Source organism: Ranitomeya variabilis, chromosome 2 (genome assembly GCF_051348905.1).
Source record: "Ranitomeya variabilis isolate aRanVar5 chromosome 2, aRanVar5.hap1, whole genome shotgun sequence".
NCBI classification, from domain to species: domain Eukaryota; kingdom Metazoa; phylum Chordata; class Amphibia; order Anura; family Dendrobatidae; genus Ranitomeya; species Ranitomeya variabilis.
This window is the reverse complement of record NC_135233.1, coordinates 468,765,147-468,785,264: the sequence shown is the minus strand read 5'-3', so window position 1 is coordinate 468,785,264 and position 20,118 is coordinate 468,765,147. Positions and strand designations below refer to the sequence as shown.

The 20,118-nt window shown below is 47.5% G+C and overlaps 1 protein-coding gene across 2 annotated transcripts in view; it reads left to right on the top strand.

The window, feature by feature from the left end:
- The window catches only part of LOC143806782 (pre-mRNA-processing factor 39-like), a 78,976-nt gene that overhangs the window by 664 nt on the left and 58,194 nt on the right, over positions 1 to 20,118 (top strand). For both annotated transcript variants that reach the window (XM_077287685.1, XM_077287686.1), the window contains exons 2-3: positions 13,307 to 13,506; positions 14,430 to 14,555. In XM_077287685.1, coding sequence (XP_077143800.1) covers positions 13,307 to 13,506; positions 14,430 to 14,555 — 326 coding nt within the window. The remainder of the gene's footprint in view (positions 1 to 13,306; positions 13,507 to 14,429; positions 14,556 to 20,118) is intronic.

Here is a 20,118-nt window from a genome sequence, read left to right as displayed (position 1 = left end):
TGCACGAGAGACAAATGTAGCGTTGCAAAAAACGCAATTAAAAACAGGCAAAACTTAATTCTTTTCATCAACTTCTTTACTGAAGAACAAAATGCAGCAAAAGACGCCACATGTGAATATAGCCTAATATCTCTATATTTTAGGGACCAATAAGCTCTGTTCTATATATATAATTGGAACAGCATCAAGTACTACCTTACAAAACATGCAGAGCTCTTCTGCCCAGCAATCCAATGATCACCAATAATAAATAAAAAAAAAAGAGCAGCACAAAAGAAATGAAAAAAAAGTGGACTTTAATGCCTGAACGGCGTGGCAACGTTTCGGATGTGTTATCCTTTCTCAAGGCTTGAGAAAGGATAACACATCCGAAACGTTGCCACGCCGTTCAGGCATTAAAGTCCACTTTTTTTCATTTCTTTTGTGCTGCTCTTTTTTTTTAATATATATATATATATATATATATATATATATATATATATATATATATATATATATATATATATATATATATATAATGGTATAATATATATATATTAGATGGTGGCCCGATTCTAACGCATCTCGGACTGTGCCCGTCGCTGATTGGTCGCGGCAGCCATGACAGGCAGCTGCCGAGACCAATCAGCGACGCGGGATTTCCGTTACGGAAGTTGAGGACAGAAAGACGGAAGTACCCCTTAGACAATTATATCTATAGATTATACACCCAGATACTGAACGTGTGAACATAGCCTTAGATTCCATGGTGATCAGCAAGTATTAAATCCAACTGGTTAGACAGAGGGAATTCCTTTGCCGACCTCATTGAGCCTTCATGATAGGATGGTAGGAACCCGATGGGTTGTTTAATGGCAGCTTTGTGCCCTAATTCAGACTTCACGGTGGCTCAGTGGATAGCACTGTAGCCTTTGCAGCGCTGGGGTCCTGGGTTCAAATCCCACCTTGGACAACATCTGCAAGGAGTTTGTATGTTCTCCCCGTGTTTGCGTGGGTTTCCTCCGGGTTCTCCGACTTCTTTCTACAGTCCAAAGGCATACTGATAGGGAATGTAGATTGTGAGCCCCGATGGGGACAATGATGATAATGTGTGCAAACTATAATGCGCTGCGGAATTTGTTGGCACTATATAAAAAGATTATTATTATTAGCTATAGGCCCCCAAATAATATGGCCTATATTATGTCTGCCTTTGCTCCAATGTAACAAAAATAATTATTATTTTTACCACTAAATGGACATTTGGCATTATGCTTCTATGCTTCTATTTGGCATTAGGCTTCTATGGTTAGAAGCATTTTTATTGCTACCAGATAAAATTGAAAAATATAAAGCTGTTTTCACACCATACTCTAGAGATCTCCTGAATGTCATTCTTTACTGAAAAGCAGAATCTGATCACAGCACAAAGAAGGGGATATTGTTAGAGGATATGGCATCTCCTCTGATATTCCTGTTTCAGTAGACATATACCTTCTTCATAAAATATTTCTGGAGTTTTCTTGTAATTCTGTGTAGTGCAATTATTCTGTTACTCCTCCTGGATATGTTTTTTTTTTTTTTAAACCCATATGTGTGTGGCATCATTTCATTTTCTTACTAAGTCGTATCACCACACAAACTGACAGGGCCTGGTCATTGCTGATAATGTCAAACTGTAGAAACAGACCTCACAACACTGTTGAATCACAGTCAATATCGGATTATAATACATTCGACCCCTGGACTGGTCTCCCAGCAGCAGTTTAGGGCTATCTGAGCACCTGCTACATTATTGACTGTCTCTAAAGATGTTCGCTTTCTATCCAAGCTGCATCTGCTATTTTGCACATGGCCATGTCTTCTGAATTACATCATGCAGCACAGTTAGTGCTTCCTGCAGGATACTGAGATTACCATTTGTGCTAGCAGTATGGCTGGGGGAGAGAGAAGCCACATGGGAGGATATAAGCACTGTGTATCTGGCTATGTGGCCATCATCTATATATATAAGAGGCATCGTGATTACTCGCTAATCCCTCCCCCTGTACAATAGCTCCGCCCCCACCACATCACCACACAATCCCACCCCCCACCACATTACCACACATAATCCCGCCCCCCCACCACATTACCACACACAATCACGCCCCCCCACCACATTACCTCACATAATCCCGCCCCCCACCACATTACCACACACAATCCCGCCCCCCACCACATTACCACACACAATCCCCCCCACCACATTACCACACACAATCCCCCCCACCACATTACCACACACAGTCCCACCCCCCACCCCATTACCACACACAATCCCACCCCCCACCCCATTACCACACACAATACCGCCCCCCACCCCATTACCACACACAATATCGCCCCCCCACCACATTACCACACACAATCCCGCCCCCCACCACATTACCACACACAATCCCGCCCCCCACCACATTACCACACACAATCTCGCCCCCCACCACATTACCACACACAATCCCCCCCACCACATTACCACACACAGTCCCACCCCCCACCCCATTACCACACACAATCCCACCCCCCACCCCATTACCACACACAATATCGCCCCCCCACCACATTACCACACACAATCCCGCCCCCCACCACATTACCACACACAATCCCGCCCCCCACCACATTACCACACACAATCCCGCCCCCCCACCACATTACCACACACAATCCCGCCCCCCCACCACATTACCTCACATAATCCCGCCCCCCCCACCACATTACCACACACAATCACGCCCCCCCCACCACATTACCACACACAATCACGCCCCCCCCACCACATTACCTCACATAATCCCGCCCCCCACCACATTACCACACACAATCACGCCCCCCCCACCACATTACCTCACATAATCCCGCCCCCCACCACATTACCACACACAATCCCGCCCCCCACCACATTACCACACATAATCCCGCCCCCACCACATTACCACACACAATCCCGCCCCCACCACATTACCACACACAATCCCACCCCCCACCCCATTACCACACACAATACCGCCCCCCACCCCATTACCACACACAATATCGCCCCCCACCACATTACCACACACAATCCCGCCCCCCACCACATTACCACACACAATCCCGCCCCCCACCACATTACCACACACAATCTCGCCCCCCACCACATTACCACACACAATCCCCCCCACCACATTACCACACACAGTCCCACCCCCCACCCCATTACCACACACAATCCCACCCCCCACCCCATTACCACACACAATACCGCCCCCCACCCCATTACCACACACAATATCGCCCCCCCACCACATTACCACACACAATCCCGCCCCCCACCACATTACCACACACAATCCCGCCCCCCACCACATTACCACACACAATCCCGCCCCCCCACCACATTACCACACACAATCCCGCCCCCCCACCACATTACCTCACATAATCCCGCCCCCCACCACATTACCACACACAATCCCGCCCCCCACCACATTACCACACACAATCCAGCCCCCACCACATTACCACACATAATCCAGCCCCCACCACATTACCACACATAATCCAGCCCCCACCACATTACCACACATAATCCCGCCCCCACCACATTACCACACACAATCCCGCCCCCACCACATTACCACACACAATCCCACCACCCACACCCCATTACCACACATAATCCCGCCCCCCACCACATTGATCCAGGGAACTAGTCTGACTGCCGTATGTGGAGTCGGGAAGGAATTTTTTTTCCCATGTGGAGCTTACTCTTTGCCACATGGTTTTTTTTTGCCTTCCTCTGGATCAACATGTTAGGGCATGTTAGGTTAGGCTATGGGTTGAACTAGATGGACTTAAAGTCTTCCTTCAACCTTAATAATAACTATAACTAACTATTACCACACAATCCCACCCCCCCAAATTACCACACACAATCCCACCCCCCCAAATTACCACACACAATCCCGCCCCCACCACATCACCACACACAATCCCGCCCCCCACCACATCACACACAATCCCGCCCCCCACCACATCACCACACACAATCCCGCCCCCCACCACATCACCACACACAATCCCGCCCCCCACCACATCACCACACACAATCCCGCCCCCACCACATTACCACACAATCCCAACCCCCCACATTACCACACACAATCCCGCCCCCCACCACATTACCACACACAATCACTCCCCCCACCACATTACCACACACAATCCCGCCCCCCCACCACATTACCACACACAATCCCGCCCCCCACCACATTACCTCACATAATCCCGCCCCCCACCACATTACCACACACAATCCCACCCCCCACCACATTACCACACACAATCTCGCCCCCCCACCACATTACCACACACAATCTCGCCCCCCCACCACATTACCACACATAATCCAGCCCCCACCACATTACCACACATAATCCCGCCCCCACCACATTACCACACACAATCCCGCCCCCACCACATTACCACACACAATCCCGCCCCCACCACATTACCACACACAATTCCGCCCCCACCACATTACCACACACAATTCCGCCCCCACCACATTACCACACACAATCCCGCCCCCACCACATTACCACACATAATCCCACCACCCACACCCCATTACCACACATAATCCCGCCCCCCACCACATTGATCCAGGGAACTAGTCTGACTGCCGTATGTGGAGTCGGGAAGGAATTTTTTTTCCCATGTGGAGCTTACTCTTTGCCACATGGTTTTTTTTTGCCTTCCTCTGGATCAACATGTTAGGGCATGTTAGGTTAGGCTATGGGTTGAACTAGATGGACTTAAAGTCTTCCTTCAACCTTAATAATAACTATAACTAACTATTACCACACAATCCCGCCCCCCCACCACATCACCACACACAATCCCGCCCCCCACCACATCACCACACACAATCCCGCCCCCCCACCACATCACCACACACAATCACGCCCCCCCACCACATTACCTCACATAATCCCGCCCCCCACCACATTACCACACACAATCCCGCCCCCCACCACATTACCACACACAATCTCGCCCCCCCACCACATTACCACACACAATCCCCCCACCACATTACCACACACAGTCCCACCCCTCACCACATTACCACACACAATCCCACCCCCCCACCCCATTACCACACACAATCCCACCCCCCCACCCCATTACCACACACAATATCGCCCCCCCACCCCATTACCACACACAATCCCGCCCCCCACCCCATTACCACACACAATCCCGCCCCCCACCACATTACCACACACAATCCCGCCCCCCACCACATTACCACACACAATCCCGCCCCCCACCACATTACCTCACATAATCCCGCCCCCCACCACATTACCACACACAATCCCGCCCCCCACCACATTACCACACACAATCTCGCCCCCCCACCACATTACCACACACAATCCCCCCCACCACATTACCACACATAATCCAGCCCCCACCACATTACCACACATAATCCCGCCCCCACCACATTACCACACATAATCCCGCCCCCACCACATTACCACACACAATTCCGCCCCCACCACATTACCACACACAATTCCGCCCCCACCACATTACCACACACAATCCCGCCCCCACCACATTACCACACATAATCCCACCACCCACACCCCATTACCACACATAATCCCACCCCCCACCACATTGATCCAGGGAACTAGTCTGACTGCCGTATGTGGAGTCGGGAAGGAATTTTTTTTCCCATGTGGAGCTTACTCTTTGCCACATGGTTTTTTTTTGCCTTCCTCTGGATCAACATGTTAGGGCATGTTAGGTTAGGCTATGGGTTGAACTAGATGGACTTAAAGTCTTCCTTCAACCTTAATAATAACTATAACTAACTATTACCACACAATCCCGCCCCCCCACCACATCACCACACACAATCCCGCCCCCCCACCACATCACCACGCACAATCCCGCCCCCCCACCACATCACCACGCACAATCCCGCCCCCCCACCGCATCAGCACGCACAATCCCGCCCCCCCACCACATCAGCACGCACAATCCCGCCCCCCCACCCCATTACCACACACAATCCCGCCCCCTCACCCCATTACCACACACAATCCCGCCCCCTCACCCCATTACCACACACAATCCCGCCCCCTCACCCCATTACCACACACAATCCCGCCCCCCCACCCCATTACCACACACAATCCCGCCCCCCCACCCCATTACCACACACAATCCCGCCCCCCCACCCCATTACCACACACAATCCCGCCCCCCCACCTCATTACCACACACAATCCCGCCCCCCCACCCCATTACCACACACAATCCCGCCCTCCCACCCCATTACCACACAGAATCCCGCCCCCACCACATTACCACGCACAATCCCGCCCCCCCACCACATTACCACACACAATCCCCCCACCACATTACCACACACAGTCCCACCCCTCACCACATTACCACACACAATCCCACCCCCCCACCCCATTACCACACACAATCCCACCCCCCCACCCCATTACCACACACAATATCGCCCCCCCACCCCATTACCACACACAATCCCGCCCCCCACCCCATTACCACACACAATCCCGCCCCCCACCACATTACCACACACAATCCCGCCCCCCACCACATTACCACACACAATCCCGCCCCCCACCACATTACCTCACATAATCCCGCCCCCCACCACATTACCACACACAATCCCGCCCCCCACCACATTACCACACACAATCTCGCCCCCCCACCACATTACCACACACAATCCCCCCCACCACATTACCACACATAATCCAGCCCCCACCACATTACCACACATAATCCCGCCCCCACCACATTACCACACATAATCCCGCCCCCACCACATTACCACACACAATTCCGCCCCCACCACATTACCACACACAATTCCGCCCCCACCACATTACCACACACAATCCCGCCCCCACCACATTACCACACATAATCCCACCACCCACACCCCATTACCACACATAATCCCACCCCCCACCACATTGATCCAGGGAACTAGTCTGACTGCCGTATGTGGAGTCGGGAAGGAATTTTTTTTCCCATGTGGAGCTTACTCTTTGCCACATGGTTTTTTTTTGCCTTCCTCTGGATCAACATGTTAGGGCATGTTAGGTTAGGCTATGGGTTGAACTAGATGGACTTAAAGTCTTCCTTCAACCTTAATAATAACTATAACTAACTATTACCACACAATCCCGCCCCCCCACCACATCACCACACACAATCCCGCCCCCCCACCACATCACCACGCACAATCCCGCCCCCCCACCACATCACCACGCACAATCCCGCCCCCCCACCACATCAGCACGCACAATCCCGCCCCCCCACCACATCAGCACGCACAATCCCGCCCCCCCACCCCATTACCACACACAATCCCGCCCCCTCACCCCATTACCACACACAATCCCGCCCCCTCACCCCATTACCACACACAATCCCGCCCCCTCACCCCATTACCACACACAATCCCGCCCCCCCACCCCATTACCACACACAATCCCGCCCCCCCACCCCATTACCACACACAATCCCGCCCCCCCACCCCATTACCACACACAATCCCGCCCCCCCACCTCATTACCACACACAATCCCGCCCCCCCACCCCATTACCACACACAATCCCGCCCTCCCACCCCATTACCACACAGAATCCCGCCCCCACCACATTACCACGCACAATCCCGCCCCCCCACCACATCAGCACGCACAATCCCGCCCCCCCCACCACATCAGCACGCACAATCCCGCCCCCCCACCACATCAGCACGCACAATCCCGCCCCCCCACCACATCAGCACGCACAATCCCGCCCCCCCACCACATCAGCACGCACAATCCCGCCCCCTCACCCCATTACCACACACAATCCCGCCCCCTCACCCCATTACCACACACAATCCCGCCCCCTCACCCCATTACCACACACAATCCCGCCCCCCCACCCCATTACCACACACAATCCCGCCCCCCCACCCCATTACCACACACAATACATTACCACACACAATCCCGCCCCCCCACCCCATTACCACACACAATACATTACCACACACAATCCCGCCCCCCCACCCCATTACCACACACAATCCCGCCCCCCCACCCCATTACCACACACAATCCCGCCCCCCCACCCCATTACCACACATAATCCCGCCCTCCCACCCCATTACCACACAGAATCCCGCCCCCACCACATTACCACACATAATCCCGTCCCCCCACATTACCACACGAGGCTCCGTCCCCACACATTACCACACGAGGCTCCGTCCCCACACATTACCACACGAGGCTCCGTCCCCACACATTACCACACGAGGCTCCGTCCCCACACATTACCACACGAGGCTCACGCACGACCATCATACTGTGTATAGGAGGGGCGTGGGACCATCACACTGTATATAGGAGGGGCGTCGGACCATCACACTATGTATAGGAGGGGCGTGGGACCATCATACTGTATATAGGAGGGGGTGTGGGACCATCATACTGTATATAGGAGGGGCTTGGGGCCATCATACTGTGTATAGGAGGGACGTGGGGCCATCACACTGTGTATAGGAGGGGCGTGGGGCCATCACACTGTGTATAGGAGGGGCGTGGGGCCATCACTGTGTATAGGAGGGGCGTGGGGCCATCACACTGTGTATAGGAGGGGCGTGAGGCGCCATCACACTATGTATAGGAGGGGCGAGGGACTATCATACTGTGTATAGGAGGGGCGTGGGACCATCATACTGTTTATAGGAGGGGCGTGGGACCATCATACTGTATATAGGAGGGGCGTGGGACCATCATACTGTATATAGGAGGGGCTTGGGGCCATCATACTGTGTATAGGAGGGACGTGGGGCCATCATACTGTGTATAGGAGGGGCGTGGGGCCATCACACTGTGTATAGGAGGGGCGTGGGGCCATCACACTGTGTATAGGAGGGGCGTGGGGCCATCACACTGTGTATAGGAGGGGCGTGGGGCCATCACACTGTGTATAGGAGGGGCGTGGGGCCATCACACTGTGTATAGGAGGGGCGTGGGGCCATCACACTGTATAGGAGGGGCGTGGGGCCATCACACTGTGTATAGGAGGGGCGTGGGGCCATCACACTGTGTATAGGAGGGGCGTGGGGCCATCACACTGTATAGGAGGGGCGTGGGGCCATCACACTGTGTATAGGAGGGGCGTGGGGCCATCACACTGTGTATAGGAGGGGCGTGGGGCCATCACACTGTGTATAGGAGGGGCGTGGGGCCATCACACTGTGTATAGGAGGGGCGTGGGGCCATCACACTGTGTATAGGAGGGGCGTGGGACCATCACACTGTGTATAGGAGGGGCGTGGGGCCATCACACTGTGTATAGGAGGGGCGTGGGGCCATCACACTGTGTACAGGAGGGACGTGGGGCGCCATCACACTGTACAGGAGGGACGTGGGGCGCCATCACACTGTGTATAGGAGGGGCGTGGGGCGCCATCACACTGTATAAGAGGGGCGTGGGGCGCCATCACACTGTATAGGAGGGGCGTGGGGCGCCATCACACTGTGTATAGGAGGGGCGTGGGACCATCACACTGTGTATAGGAGGGGCGTGGGACCATCACACTGTGTATAGGAGGGGCGTGGGGCCATCACACTGTGTACAGGAGGGACGTGGGGCGCCATCACACTGTACAGGAGGGACGTGGGGCGCCATCACACTGTGTATAGGAGGGGCGTGGGGCGCCATCACACTGTATAGGAGGGGCGTGGGGCGCCATCACACTGTATAGGAGGGGCGTGGGGCGCCATCACACTGTGTATAGGAGGGGCGTGGGACCATCACACTGTGTATAGGAGGGGCGTGGGACCATCACACTGTGTATAGGAGGGGCGTGGGACCATCACACTGTGTATAGGAGGGGCGTGGGACCATCACACTGTGTATAGGAGGGGCGTGGGACCATCACACTGTGTATAGGAGGGGCGTGGGACCATCACACTGTGTATAGGAGGGGCGTGGGACCATCACACTGTGTATAGGAGGGGCGTGGGACCATCACACTGTGTATAGGAGGGGCGTGGGACCATCACACTGTGTATAGGAGGGGCGTGGGACCATCACACTGTGTATAGGAGGGGCGTGGGACCATCACACTGTGTATAGGAGGGGCGTGGGACCATCACACTGTGTATAGGAGGGGCGTGGGAAAATAAAGTCTCACAGAAAAAAACAATAATCAAGGAGTTAATAATTTATCAGTCTCACAGAACAAAACCCCAAAAATTCTAAAAAATCTCTTTATTAGCAATTATTTAAAAAACATAGTGCATTCAAAACCATCACCAACTGAACACTTGAAAATAGAAAACAAACCTAGGGGGGTGCCTATCCCTAGTAGCCTAACACTCATCAGTACCCTACCTGCCAGCGGAGGTTGGCACCCTAGTCCTGCGCAGTGGCGCCCCCGCTCACCGTCTACTGTCCCTCCTGATCTATTAAACCCTATTAAGGAAGGGAAAAGAAAAATGTATATGTGTGGTTTAGTGAGGAGGGTTTAGGTATGTGGGTAAATACTATCCCTCACACTCACCCTACCTGTCCGCAGGGGTTGGCACCCTAAACCTGCGCAATGGCGCCCCCACTCCTCGACGGCTGTCCCAACAATGATAGCCCTAGCAGAAAAAATTCCGGACCCTTGATGTCGTAGGGTACTGAAAAAATGTGAGAGCGTAGTGAACAAAAAAAAAAACACACCACCAGGGGATTTTCTTAGGGATATAGTAATCAAATGATTTTCTCGATTATATGCTAAATAGCACGATTTTAGGCTGCCCTGATTCGAACAGAAATGTATTGCCTGTAAATCTTAATCAGGCAATTCAGCCTCAATAATGTACCATATATTGCACAAATGCCCACCTTCATAATAGGATAAATCACAAGTCCCATACAGATACTAGAATCCAAAAACAAAAATAATACTCCCCAAAGTGATGTCCTGGTTCACACACTTTTAAACAATAGGGTCATGAAGCAAACATACTTGTTTCTCTGGCTTCAAGATACTAGGACCCACAGTCTGCCAAAAGAAGCAAATCCCTCAATTTAACAAATACTTAAAACTCACATTCCAATAGATAGGCATAAAAAAACAGTCTCATAGCTCATCAGTCTCATAGCTCGACACGTTTCTCCTCCCAAAGGAGGTTCATCAGGAGCATATTTAACAATAATATCAGAGACCGCTACTTAGCTTTGTGTTGTCCATCACGATACAGCACCAACTTAATCTGGAAGGTACATGCCTGGTGCGCAATATTGCCTTGTGCTGGCATGTACTCCGGAGGACAGAGAATGAACTTCAATCCAATATTGTGGCCAGCATGCAGCCAGCGGGTAAGGAAAGGGTGAATCAAACACCTGAAAACCCCGCCCATATGACCCAAAACTGGTCCCGCCAAATTCAGGTGACAGGTTCCCTTTAAGACCTACCTCTTCCAGCAAGCCTGCAACCTGCAGTAACCACCGATCCACCAAACCACTACACGACCAGCTCTACCCTCACCTACTGTATCCTCACCCATCCCTTGTAGATTGTGAGCCCTTGTGGGCAGGGTCCTCACTCCTCATGTACCTGTCGTGACTTGTATTGTTTAAGATTACTGTACTTGTTTGAATTATGTTATACCCCTTTTCATATGTAAAGCGCCGTGGAATAAATGGCAGTATAATAATAATATAGTAGGGGTGTGTGGCCATCATACTGTATTTATAGGGCTGTGAGGACATCATACTGTATATAGGTAGGCTGTGGGGACATCATACTGTATATAGGTAGGCTGTGGGGACAGCATACTGTATATAGGTAGGTTGTGGGGACAGCATACTGTATATAGGTAGGCTGGGGACAGCATACTGTATATAGGTAGGCTGTGGGGACATCATACTGTATATAGGTAGGCTGTGGGGACCGCATACTGTATATAGGTAGGTTGTGGGGACAGCATACTGTATATAGGTAGGTTGTGGGGACAGCATACTGTATATAGGTAGGCTGTGGGGACAGCATACTATATATAGGTAGGTTGTGGGGATAGCATACTGTATATAGGTAGGCTGGGGACAGCATACTGTATATAGGTAGGCTGTGGGGACAGCATACTGTATATAGGTAGGTTGTGGGGACAGCATACTGTATATAGGTAGGCTGTGGGGACAGCATACTGTATATAGGTAGGTTGTGGGGACAGCATACTGTATATAGGTAGGTTGTGGGGACAGCATACTGTATATAGGTAGGCTGTGGGGACAGCATACTGTATATAGGTAGGTTGTGGGGACAGCATACTGTATATAGGTAGGCTGGGGACAGCATACTGTATATAGGTAGGCTGTGGGGACAGCATACTGTATATAGGTAGGCTGTGAGGACAGCATACTGTATATAGGTAGGCTGTGGGGACAGCATACTGTATATAGGTAGGCTGTGGGGACAGCATACTGTATATAGGTAGGTTGTGGGGACAGCATACTGTATATAGGTAGGTTGTGGGGACAGCATACTGTATATAGGTAGGCTGTGGGGACAGCATACTGTATATAGGTAGGTTGTGGGGACAGCATACTGTATATAGGTAGGCTGGGGACAGCATACTGTATATAGGTAGGCTGTGGGGACAGCATACTGTATATAGGTAGGCTGTGGGGACAGCATACTGTATAGAGGTTTTCTGGCAGTGGGGTATACTACTGTGTATTTTGGGTAGCTGTTGGGCCATCATATTGCAAAAAGGGCAATTTTACTTGTATCACACTATGATATAGAAGCTACACAGAGTGTACTTTGGCTGCTAGAACTCTGTTGCACCAAAAATCAGCTTGTAACTGCAGCATAAAATTATGAATGCAGCCCGCACCTTAACGGTATTTTTCTAAGTTATCAACATATCTGACTGATCTGTTGATAAGCTGAGTTACTCCGATTGTTGGAGAAATAATGCGGATTTTACCATTTGCTTTGCATAATATATAATACTTAAGTGAAATCAGCAGAAATCTGCAGTACTGCGTGATTCTGAATGAGCCGCATGTGAATGAGAAAAAAACCATGTAATTACACAGCATGTATTCCATCCATAAAATCTGTATAATAAATCTGCTTATAAGACCCATGTGCACGTACCTTTACTGTGCACAGCAGTGCTCGTCTGCTGGCCGTAGTTTGATACACATTCTCTACTTTTGCTTACAGGGTCTCTGTCGTGCTTTAGCCAGTCTTCCCAAGACTGTGATGTCCTCACCACTGAGGATTGCTCAGGCAGTGATGATGACTCCGATTATCCAGATACAGTTGAAATGTCCCCAGACTTGCTCTCTTACTGGAAAGCAGCTGTGAAGAAATCCAGTGATTTCAGTGCATGGAGTAAGCTTATTGCGTGTGCTGAGAAAGAGGTAAGACTGTTTAAATTCACCCTCACTCTCCTTTTTTTATAGGGTTGCCCAGTCTTGTGATAAAAGTCTGTAGCCATTTTATGTGATTGCAGAATTCTGAATCACGACAGTATGCGGTGTGCACGCTGTCAAGATCTCCCTGTATTACTGGTTAGAATGGGTGACTGCAGACTTTTATTAGAACACCAGACAACTGATTTAAAGCATACCTTTAACTTCAGGTGAGTTTTAAAAAGTGTGTACTTAAGGAATAACACCATTACTGACCATTATTTGATCAGATGTGAGTGAAGACCAGTTGTTGTAGTGTCTCCCATACACAGAGACATGAAGGATTCATGCTTGTCTTTATGTAGCACATGTTCATAAGCAGCAGAAACATGTAGGACGTTATACAGCAGTACTGAGCAATGTAGCCGAGAATCCACCTCTAGTAAACACTTACTAGAAATCAGCTCAATCTGTCTCTATGCTCTTTTGCTCTGATTCTTCCTCCACCTACCCTCTCCAAATACTTCCATTGGCAGCTGTAATGTGATCTCTTTGAGCTAGCGGTCAGTCGGGACAGATTTTAGTCTTTGTTTTTTTTCAGAATGTATGATGTGTTCATGAGATGGAGAAGTGTCTCATAAGTGTAGAAATGTAAGTAATGATAACCTCCTGCTGATAAAACAGTGATTTTATCAAAACTGCAGCAAGCAGCCCAGTAAGTGACACATCGCTGGAATCAGGGTCTCTGTCTCTACATCATGCTGCTCTCAGATTAGGTGGCAAAAACCTGCCAACATAATCCCCTTAAGAGATGATCTTGTTGTTCTTTTTCACTTGGCGTTTAGTGATCTTTCATTTTCACACAACATTATTATTTCTCAGTTGTTTTTTTTCCTTTAGTTTACGTAGCTTTTTGTCATTAACCTCCACAGAAAAACCTTGCAGCTTGTAGGAAAGCCTATGATGCCTTCCTTACGTGTTTTCCACTTTCTCATATATTTTGGAAGAAGTATGCAGACATGGAGGAGCATCTTGGGAACGAAGAAGAGGCTGAAAAGGTACGTGTGTCACCACTCCAGAAGCTCTTTGTATATTACTCTCGTGGACTCAGGTAGTTAAACACCTTATAATGACATAGATTGTTTTGAAAGTCCTCTGACAATTTAGTAATTTCACAGAATGTCAAGCTCTTCCATTGTTTCCTTCAGAAGAGGCCACATTTTTTGAGGGGCTGATCCTGCAAGATGTTGCATGTTGATTTGATGACGTTGAGCAGTTGACATAGATTTAGGGATGTGCATGTTCAGCAATAATAATAATCAGGATGTGCTGAGATAATATTAGCAGATGTAATATGTGCCAAACCAATGTTCCCCATATCAGTAACACTGCGATCAGTACGATGGATCCATGTGGATTAGTGTCATTTCTAACCATGCCATCTGTGTGGTTCAGAAATTATCAAAATTTCCAGATTCATTTTGGTGACTGATATCAGTCACCAAGCGGTAGCATGTACTTCCATACACTACAGCAAATACTAATCAAGAGAAACAATGGAAGCTTTTTTTTTAAAGATTGTTTTATATAAACTTTATTCATAACAATAACATGCTTAAAACACTAGGCACAATTGACATGTGCCTAGTGTTTTAAGCATGTTATTGTTATGAATAAAGTTTATATAAAAAAATATTAAAAAAAAAAAGCTTCCATTGTTTCTCTTGATTAGTAGTGGTTCAGAAATTGTAGTTTTCACATAGATTTGAGAGTTTGATTTACATATTGGGTTTTTTCCTGGAAGTGAAAATAACATGACAAAAGGCGACGAAACCGTGGAAAATGAAGGGTCATTCACCTGAAGTTGCCATATATTGGAGAAACAGAACACAGACCTGAAATTGAAGATGCTGGAATTTCTGGAGGATGGCTTGTGCCATGTACATCAGCAGGGCAACTGAGATCAGTGAATGGCTGCAGAGCTGTGGTCGTGACTAGTGATGAGTGAATATACTCGTTACTCGAGATTTCTCGAGCATGCTCGGGGGTCCTCCGAGTATTTTTTAGTGCTCGGAGTTTTAGTTTTTCTTGCCGCAGCTGAATGATTTACATCTGTTAGCCAGCATAAATACATGTGGGGGTTGCCTGGTTACTAGGGAAACCCCCACATGTAATCAAGCTGGCTAACAGATGTAAATCATTCAGCTGCGGCAAGAAAAACTAAAACTCCGAGCACTAAAAAATACCCGGAGGACCCCCGAGCATGCTCGAGAAATCTCGAGTAACGAGTATATTCGCTCATCACTAGTCGTGACCTCACCACTGCAGACGATCAATAAAGACCGGAGCAGGTGAGACAGCGCTGGAGTACCGGAGGGTAGGTAGCTCGTTTTTAATTGTTCACTTTTTCACCACCTTGGATTTTGGGAGCAATAATCTTTGAAGGGGGGGGTAACCCCTTTAAGTATTTGTATGTCATAATCCAGTTTTTTAAATATCTCAATCTCTGCAATACTTCAAGTTTAAAGGGAACCTGTCAGCTGATTCATGTTGCCCAAACCACAGACAGCATGTATCAGAGACTAGCCCCTTATAAACTTCTATGTCTTACTCTGAAACCGCTTCCCTCGTGCCTGCTCAGGTAGACGGATGGGCCTCTCCCTATACACACACATAGGGAGAGAGTGGTCAGTCTAGCTATGTAGTTGGTAGGAAGTCAGCGGCCTCACTTTTCAGTCGTCAGGTAGGAAGGTTTGCAATAGGTTCCACCATTCAGCACATCTAGAGCTTATATGTATAAAAATATAAATATTACAGAGTGACAAGTAATTACTGGCTCAAGCAAGACTTGAGGAACTTACCCTTTAAAGTCCCTCATTAAAGTTGGCAGATCACGATGATTTCGCCCTAAAATATCTTGGGTGTGAGGTAGATGATGTCAGAGTGGATAGGGATACAACGGTTTGAGTTTAATCACCCGATCCTTTTGTCCCGGAGATAAGCTGCCACCAGAGCAGTCTTGTAGCTGCTTTCTATGTTCTCCCCATTAAAAACATATGAACATTCGGTCAAGCCGAATGTTGATTTCTTTTTTCTTTTTTTTTTTGGAGTGAGGAGAGCATTGTATGGCCAGCTTAAGGGTGAAATGAGATGAAAATATGTGATCTGGGCAATAATCTAGACCTCTTTTGCATCAAATCGGGCTCAATATTTGTAGTGATCCATGAGCCAGCCACCTCCCAGTGTTAGTCTAACCATAGATCAGAGATGCATTAGGGCACATGACGTGTAAAAGATTATTTAATAAAAAGATGAAAGATTAAGTTGTTTGGAATATATTGGAAAAGCAGTTAAATTAGGAAAATTATTGACTTTCGCTAAAAAGATGTGATTTAGGGCACACCGTGGATTTGATTTTCTGGGGTTGCGCATTCCAGACAACTGGAAGCGCAGCGTAAGGAAAATCCTGGAGAAGGAAGATCAGATTTATGTTAGTTAAATTACTAACAGAACTTGGAACACATGTTGTGTGATAGACAATGGCAACATGCAACACATTAATAATAATCTCTTTCTGGATGTGAAAACCAGTATGTTAAACACATTTAATATGGTAATAGTAAGATGACATCCAGAGAAGAGAAACGGTGGCTGAACAGGCTGCATCCACAGCAAGCGTTTCTCTTCTCAATCGCTACTGCCGATCTCCCACGGCTTTGGAGCCGGAAGAAGAAGCCGAGACATTGAAAGAAGACTTTGAGTAAAAGAAAACCAGCATTTCCTACACTTCAATCATCTTTACCTATTAACCAAGTCACTTCTGTTACAGTCTGGAGAAATATGGATAGAGAGGAAGAGCTGACACCTGGACATCATACCCAAGTATTCTGCTCCCTGGAGATTTTTTTTTGGTAGCCTAAAATTGGGGGAAAAAAGGGTTCCCTTCACTTCCTTTCTCTTATTAACTTTGTAGAGGCAGCAATTGGGCGAATAGTGATAAAACTTTTGCTGTAAAATCAATTTCCTAATGTAAAACCTTTCCTTTGAGCTGCAGCAAGAATATTGACACTTGGAAGATATCAGTGATCGGCAGACGGTTATGTGTAAGGGAAAATGCTGAGATGCTTATTTATTTTATTCGATGATATATTTTATTATAACATAAATTATCTTATATCTATTTATTTTATATCATAGATATAATATCGTATTATCGCGTACATTTAGACCTTGTACAGTTATTGTCTTGTTGTGATTCCCTATTGTAACTTCCTTTTCATAATCCCTAAATAAATAAAAAAAAGTAATGTAGTTCAAAGGCTAAATTAGTTGCACAACTTCATTCTTGTCTCCTTCCCCCATAGACTGGTTATATTATTTGTGTTGACTTTTGTATAGAATGTTTCTCTTATTTCTGATTTACTTTTCTTCCTCCTTTTGGGTCCCAACGCAGTATTAAAGGGCTTTTCCACTACTGTGATATTGATTATCTATCTTTATGATAAGTCATCATTATCAGATCAGATGGGTTCCGATCAGCTGTTACCAGTCTCGTCGATGGGTGGGTGTAAACTGTGCTTATTAGGCCCGCGGATCTGAGCAGAGTATTACACAGATATGTGGGAAAAATACGGTACATTGAAATGGTATAAATGTATTTTCCTGCAATTTTTGATCATACATATTGTACGTGCCAGGAAAATTCTCTCAAAGATCGCATTGCAGTTCTGTACCACAGGATGCCTGAGTCAAGGCACTGAAAAGTTTCAAGTATTAACTACTTACCGATATCCACTAACACAACCTATCCACTAACGCATGGCTCCATAGAGGCTCATGCAGGCGTCCGTATTACCAGGCTGGGTGCGATCCGACAAAAACATCGGATTGCACTCAGAGCAATGTTTTTCCATTTGTCCGATATTTTACTTTGAGAAAATCACTGCATGCCCGAGTTTGATCTGGTATTCTGATCGCAGTCTGCTTTGCCAGTTAATGAATCCATGGAAAACATCGAACTGCACTCTGATGACATCAGATTTCTGCAAACGGACACAATGGAGAAGATGGAGACATCTTCTTCACATTGTACAGAATCAGATCACACTGTGCCGACACTCTGATCAGAGTGTGAGCTGCATAATCAGTCCAATTCTCTTGGATGAGAGAAAACACTAAAGTGTGACCATAGCCTAAAAAGAGGTCATCAATTTCTAAGTAGTGGAAAACTCCTGTCAAGTGTAATCTTTGCCTGCTAAACCAGGGCTACTCAAACTATTACTACTGGAGCCTCACCACCAAGGGTCACAAGCACAACCAAAGTTAGTTACTGCTCAATTGTCATTTTGCCTCATTGCATTAAAATAAGGACAAAATGAGTCAATTATATTTTCTAAGCTAAAATTAAAGAACTTGTACAGTTTATCACCACCACTGTAAAAACTACCTCGTCCAACAACTAGAGGGCGCCTCGTGGTTTGAGAAGAAGTTCTCTAAATCATGTGTGTCTCCTCTGAAGCCCCGGGGAGGCAACTGCAGAGTGAGGGGGCAATGCTTTCCTCAAGTCCATAAACGGGCAGCAGCACTTCTGTACACCGAGTGACATCCTATTGGACACTAGGGCCGCCATCGGAATTTGCTGAGAGCACTGTGCCGTCCTTCCCATCTCCAAATGTTACAAGCTGTGTTTATACATGTAGGGTCCGATTCATCATTTGCACTTTAAGTAACTTTTTTTTTGGGGGGGGGGGGGGGGGGGGGGGTCTTATGGGATTTGTGAACTTTTTTCCCCCTCCAAACTCCTCAAAATGGTGCAGCTTCGCGGTTCACGAATGTTCGGCAAAATAAAAAAATCTCTTTAATTTTGGCTTTTAACCTTTTTGTGCCTTCTGTAAATCAAAAATATGTTGCATATTCTTCTAAAATGTTGCACAAAAAAATCCAGGCGTGAATAAAATCACTCCAGGCAGAGGTACGGGAGTACACGGGAGAAAACTTGCACACACAAAAAAATTGGCAACTTTTTAAAAGAAATTGATGAGTCAGCCGAAAACGTTTGGAAACCCCAAACCTTGCCCAGAAGACATCAAAAAGGCCCAAATTTATAGTCGAATTTGGTGCTAATCAAAAAGTAGACCTGAAACTGGTGCAAATGTCAATGAATCGGGCCTGTAGTGTATACGTGTATGTATTTATGCTGTTGTAACTGTTTCATTACAGTAGATTGTTTGTTTACATGGATATATTTGCAATATATTCACTTTACTTATTGTTAGAAAATCGGCGCTGTGGAATATGTTGGCGCTGTATAAATAAAGATTATTATTATTCATTTTTACACTGTTTTTAAGTAAAAGAGTAATATCTTATTTTGCATGTCTCTAACAAATTAACAATCAATGTATGCAATGAATATGTTTTACATTTTGCTAGTTTTGGTGATTACTGGCACCAGACAATCCAGCTTTTTAATTGGTCAAAATTCACCTTTCTTTATTTTGCTTTTAAACTGACTTTTTCTCTATTATTTCTTCTTATTCTGCCAGTGTACTGCAAGGTAAAAATGTTGAATTATCACAAAACTGGCCATTGGGGTATGGACTAGTAGTCTGGCATAGTCAT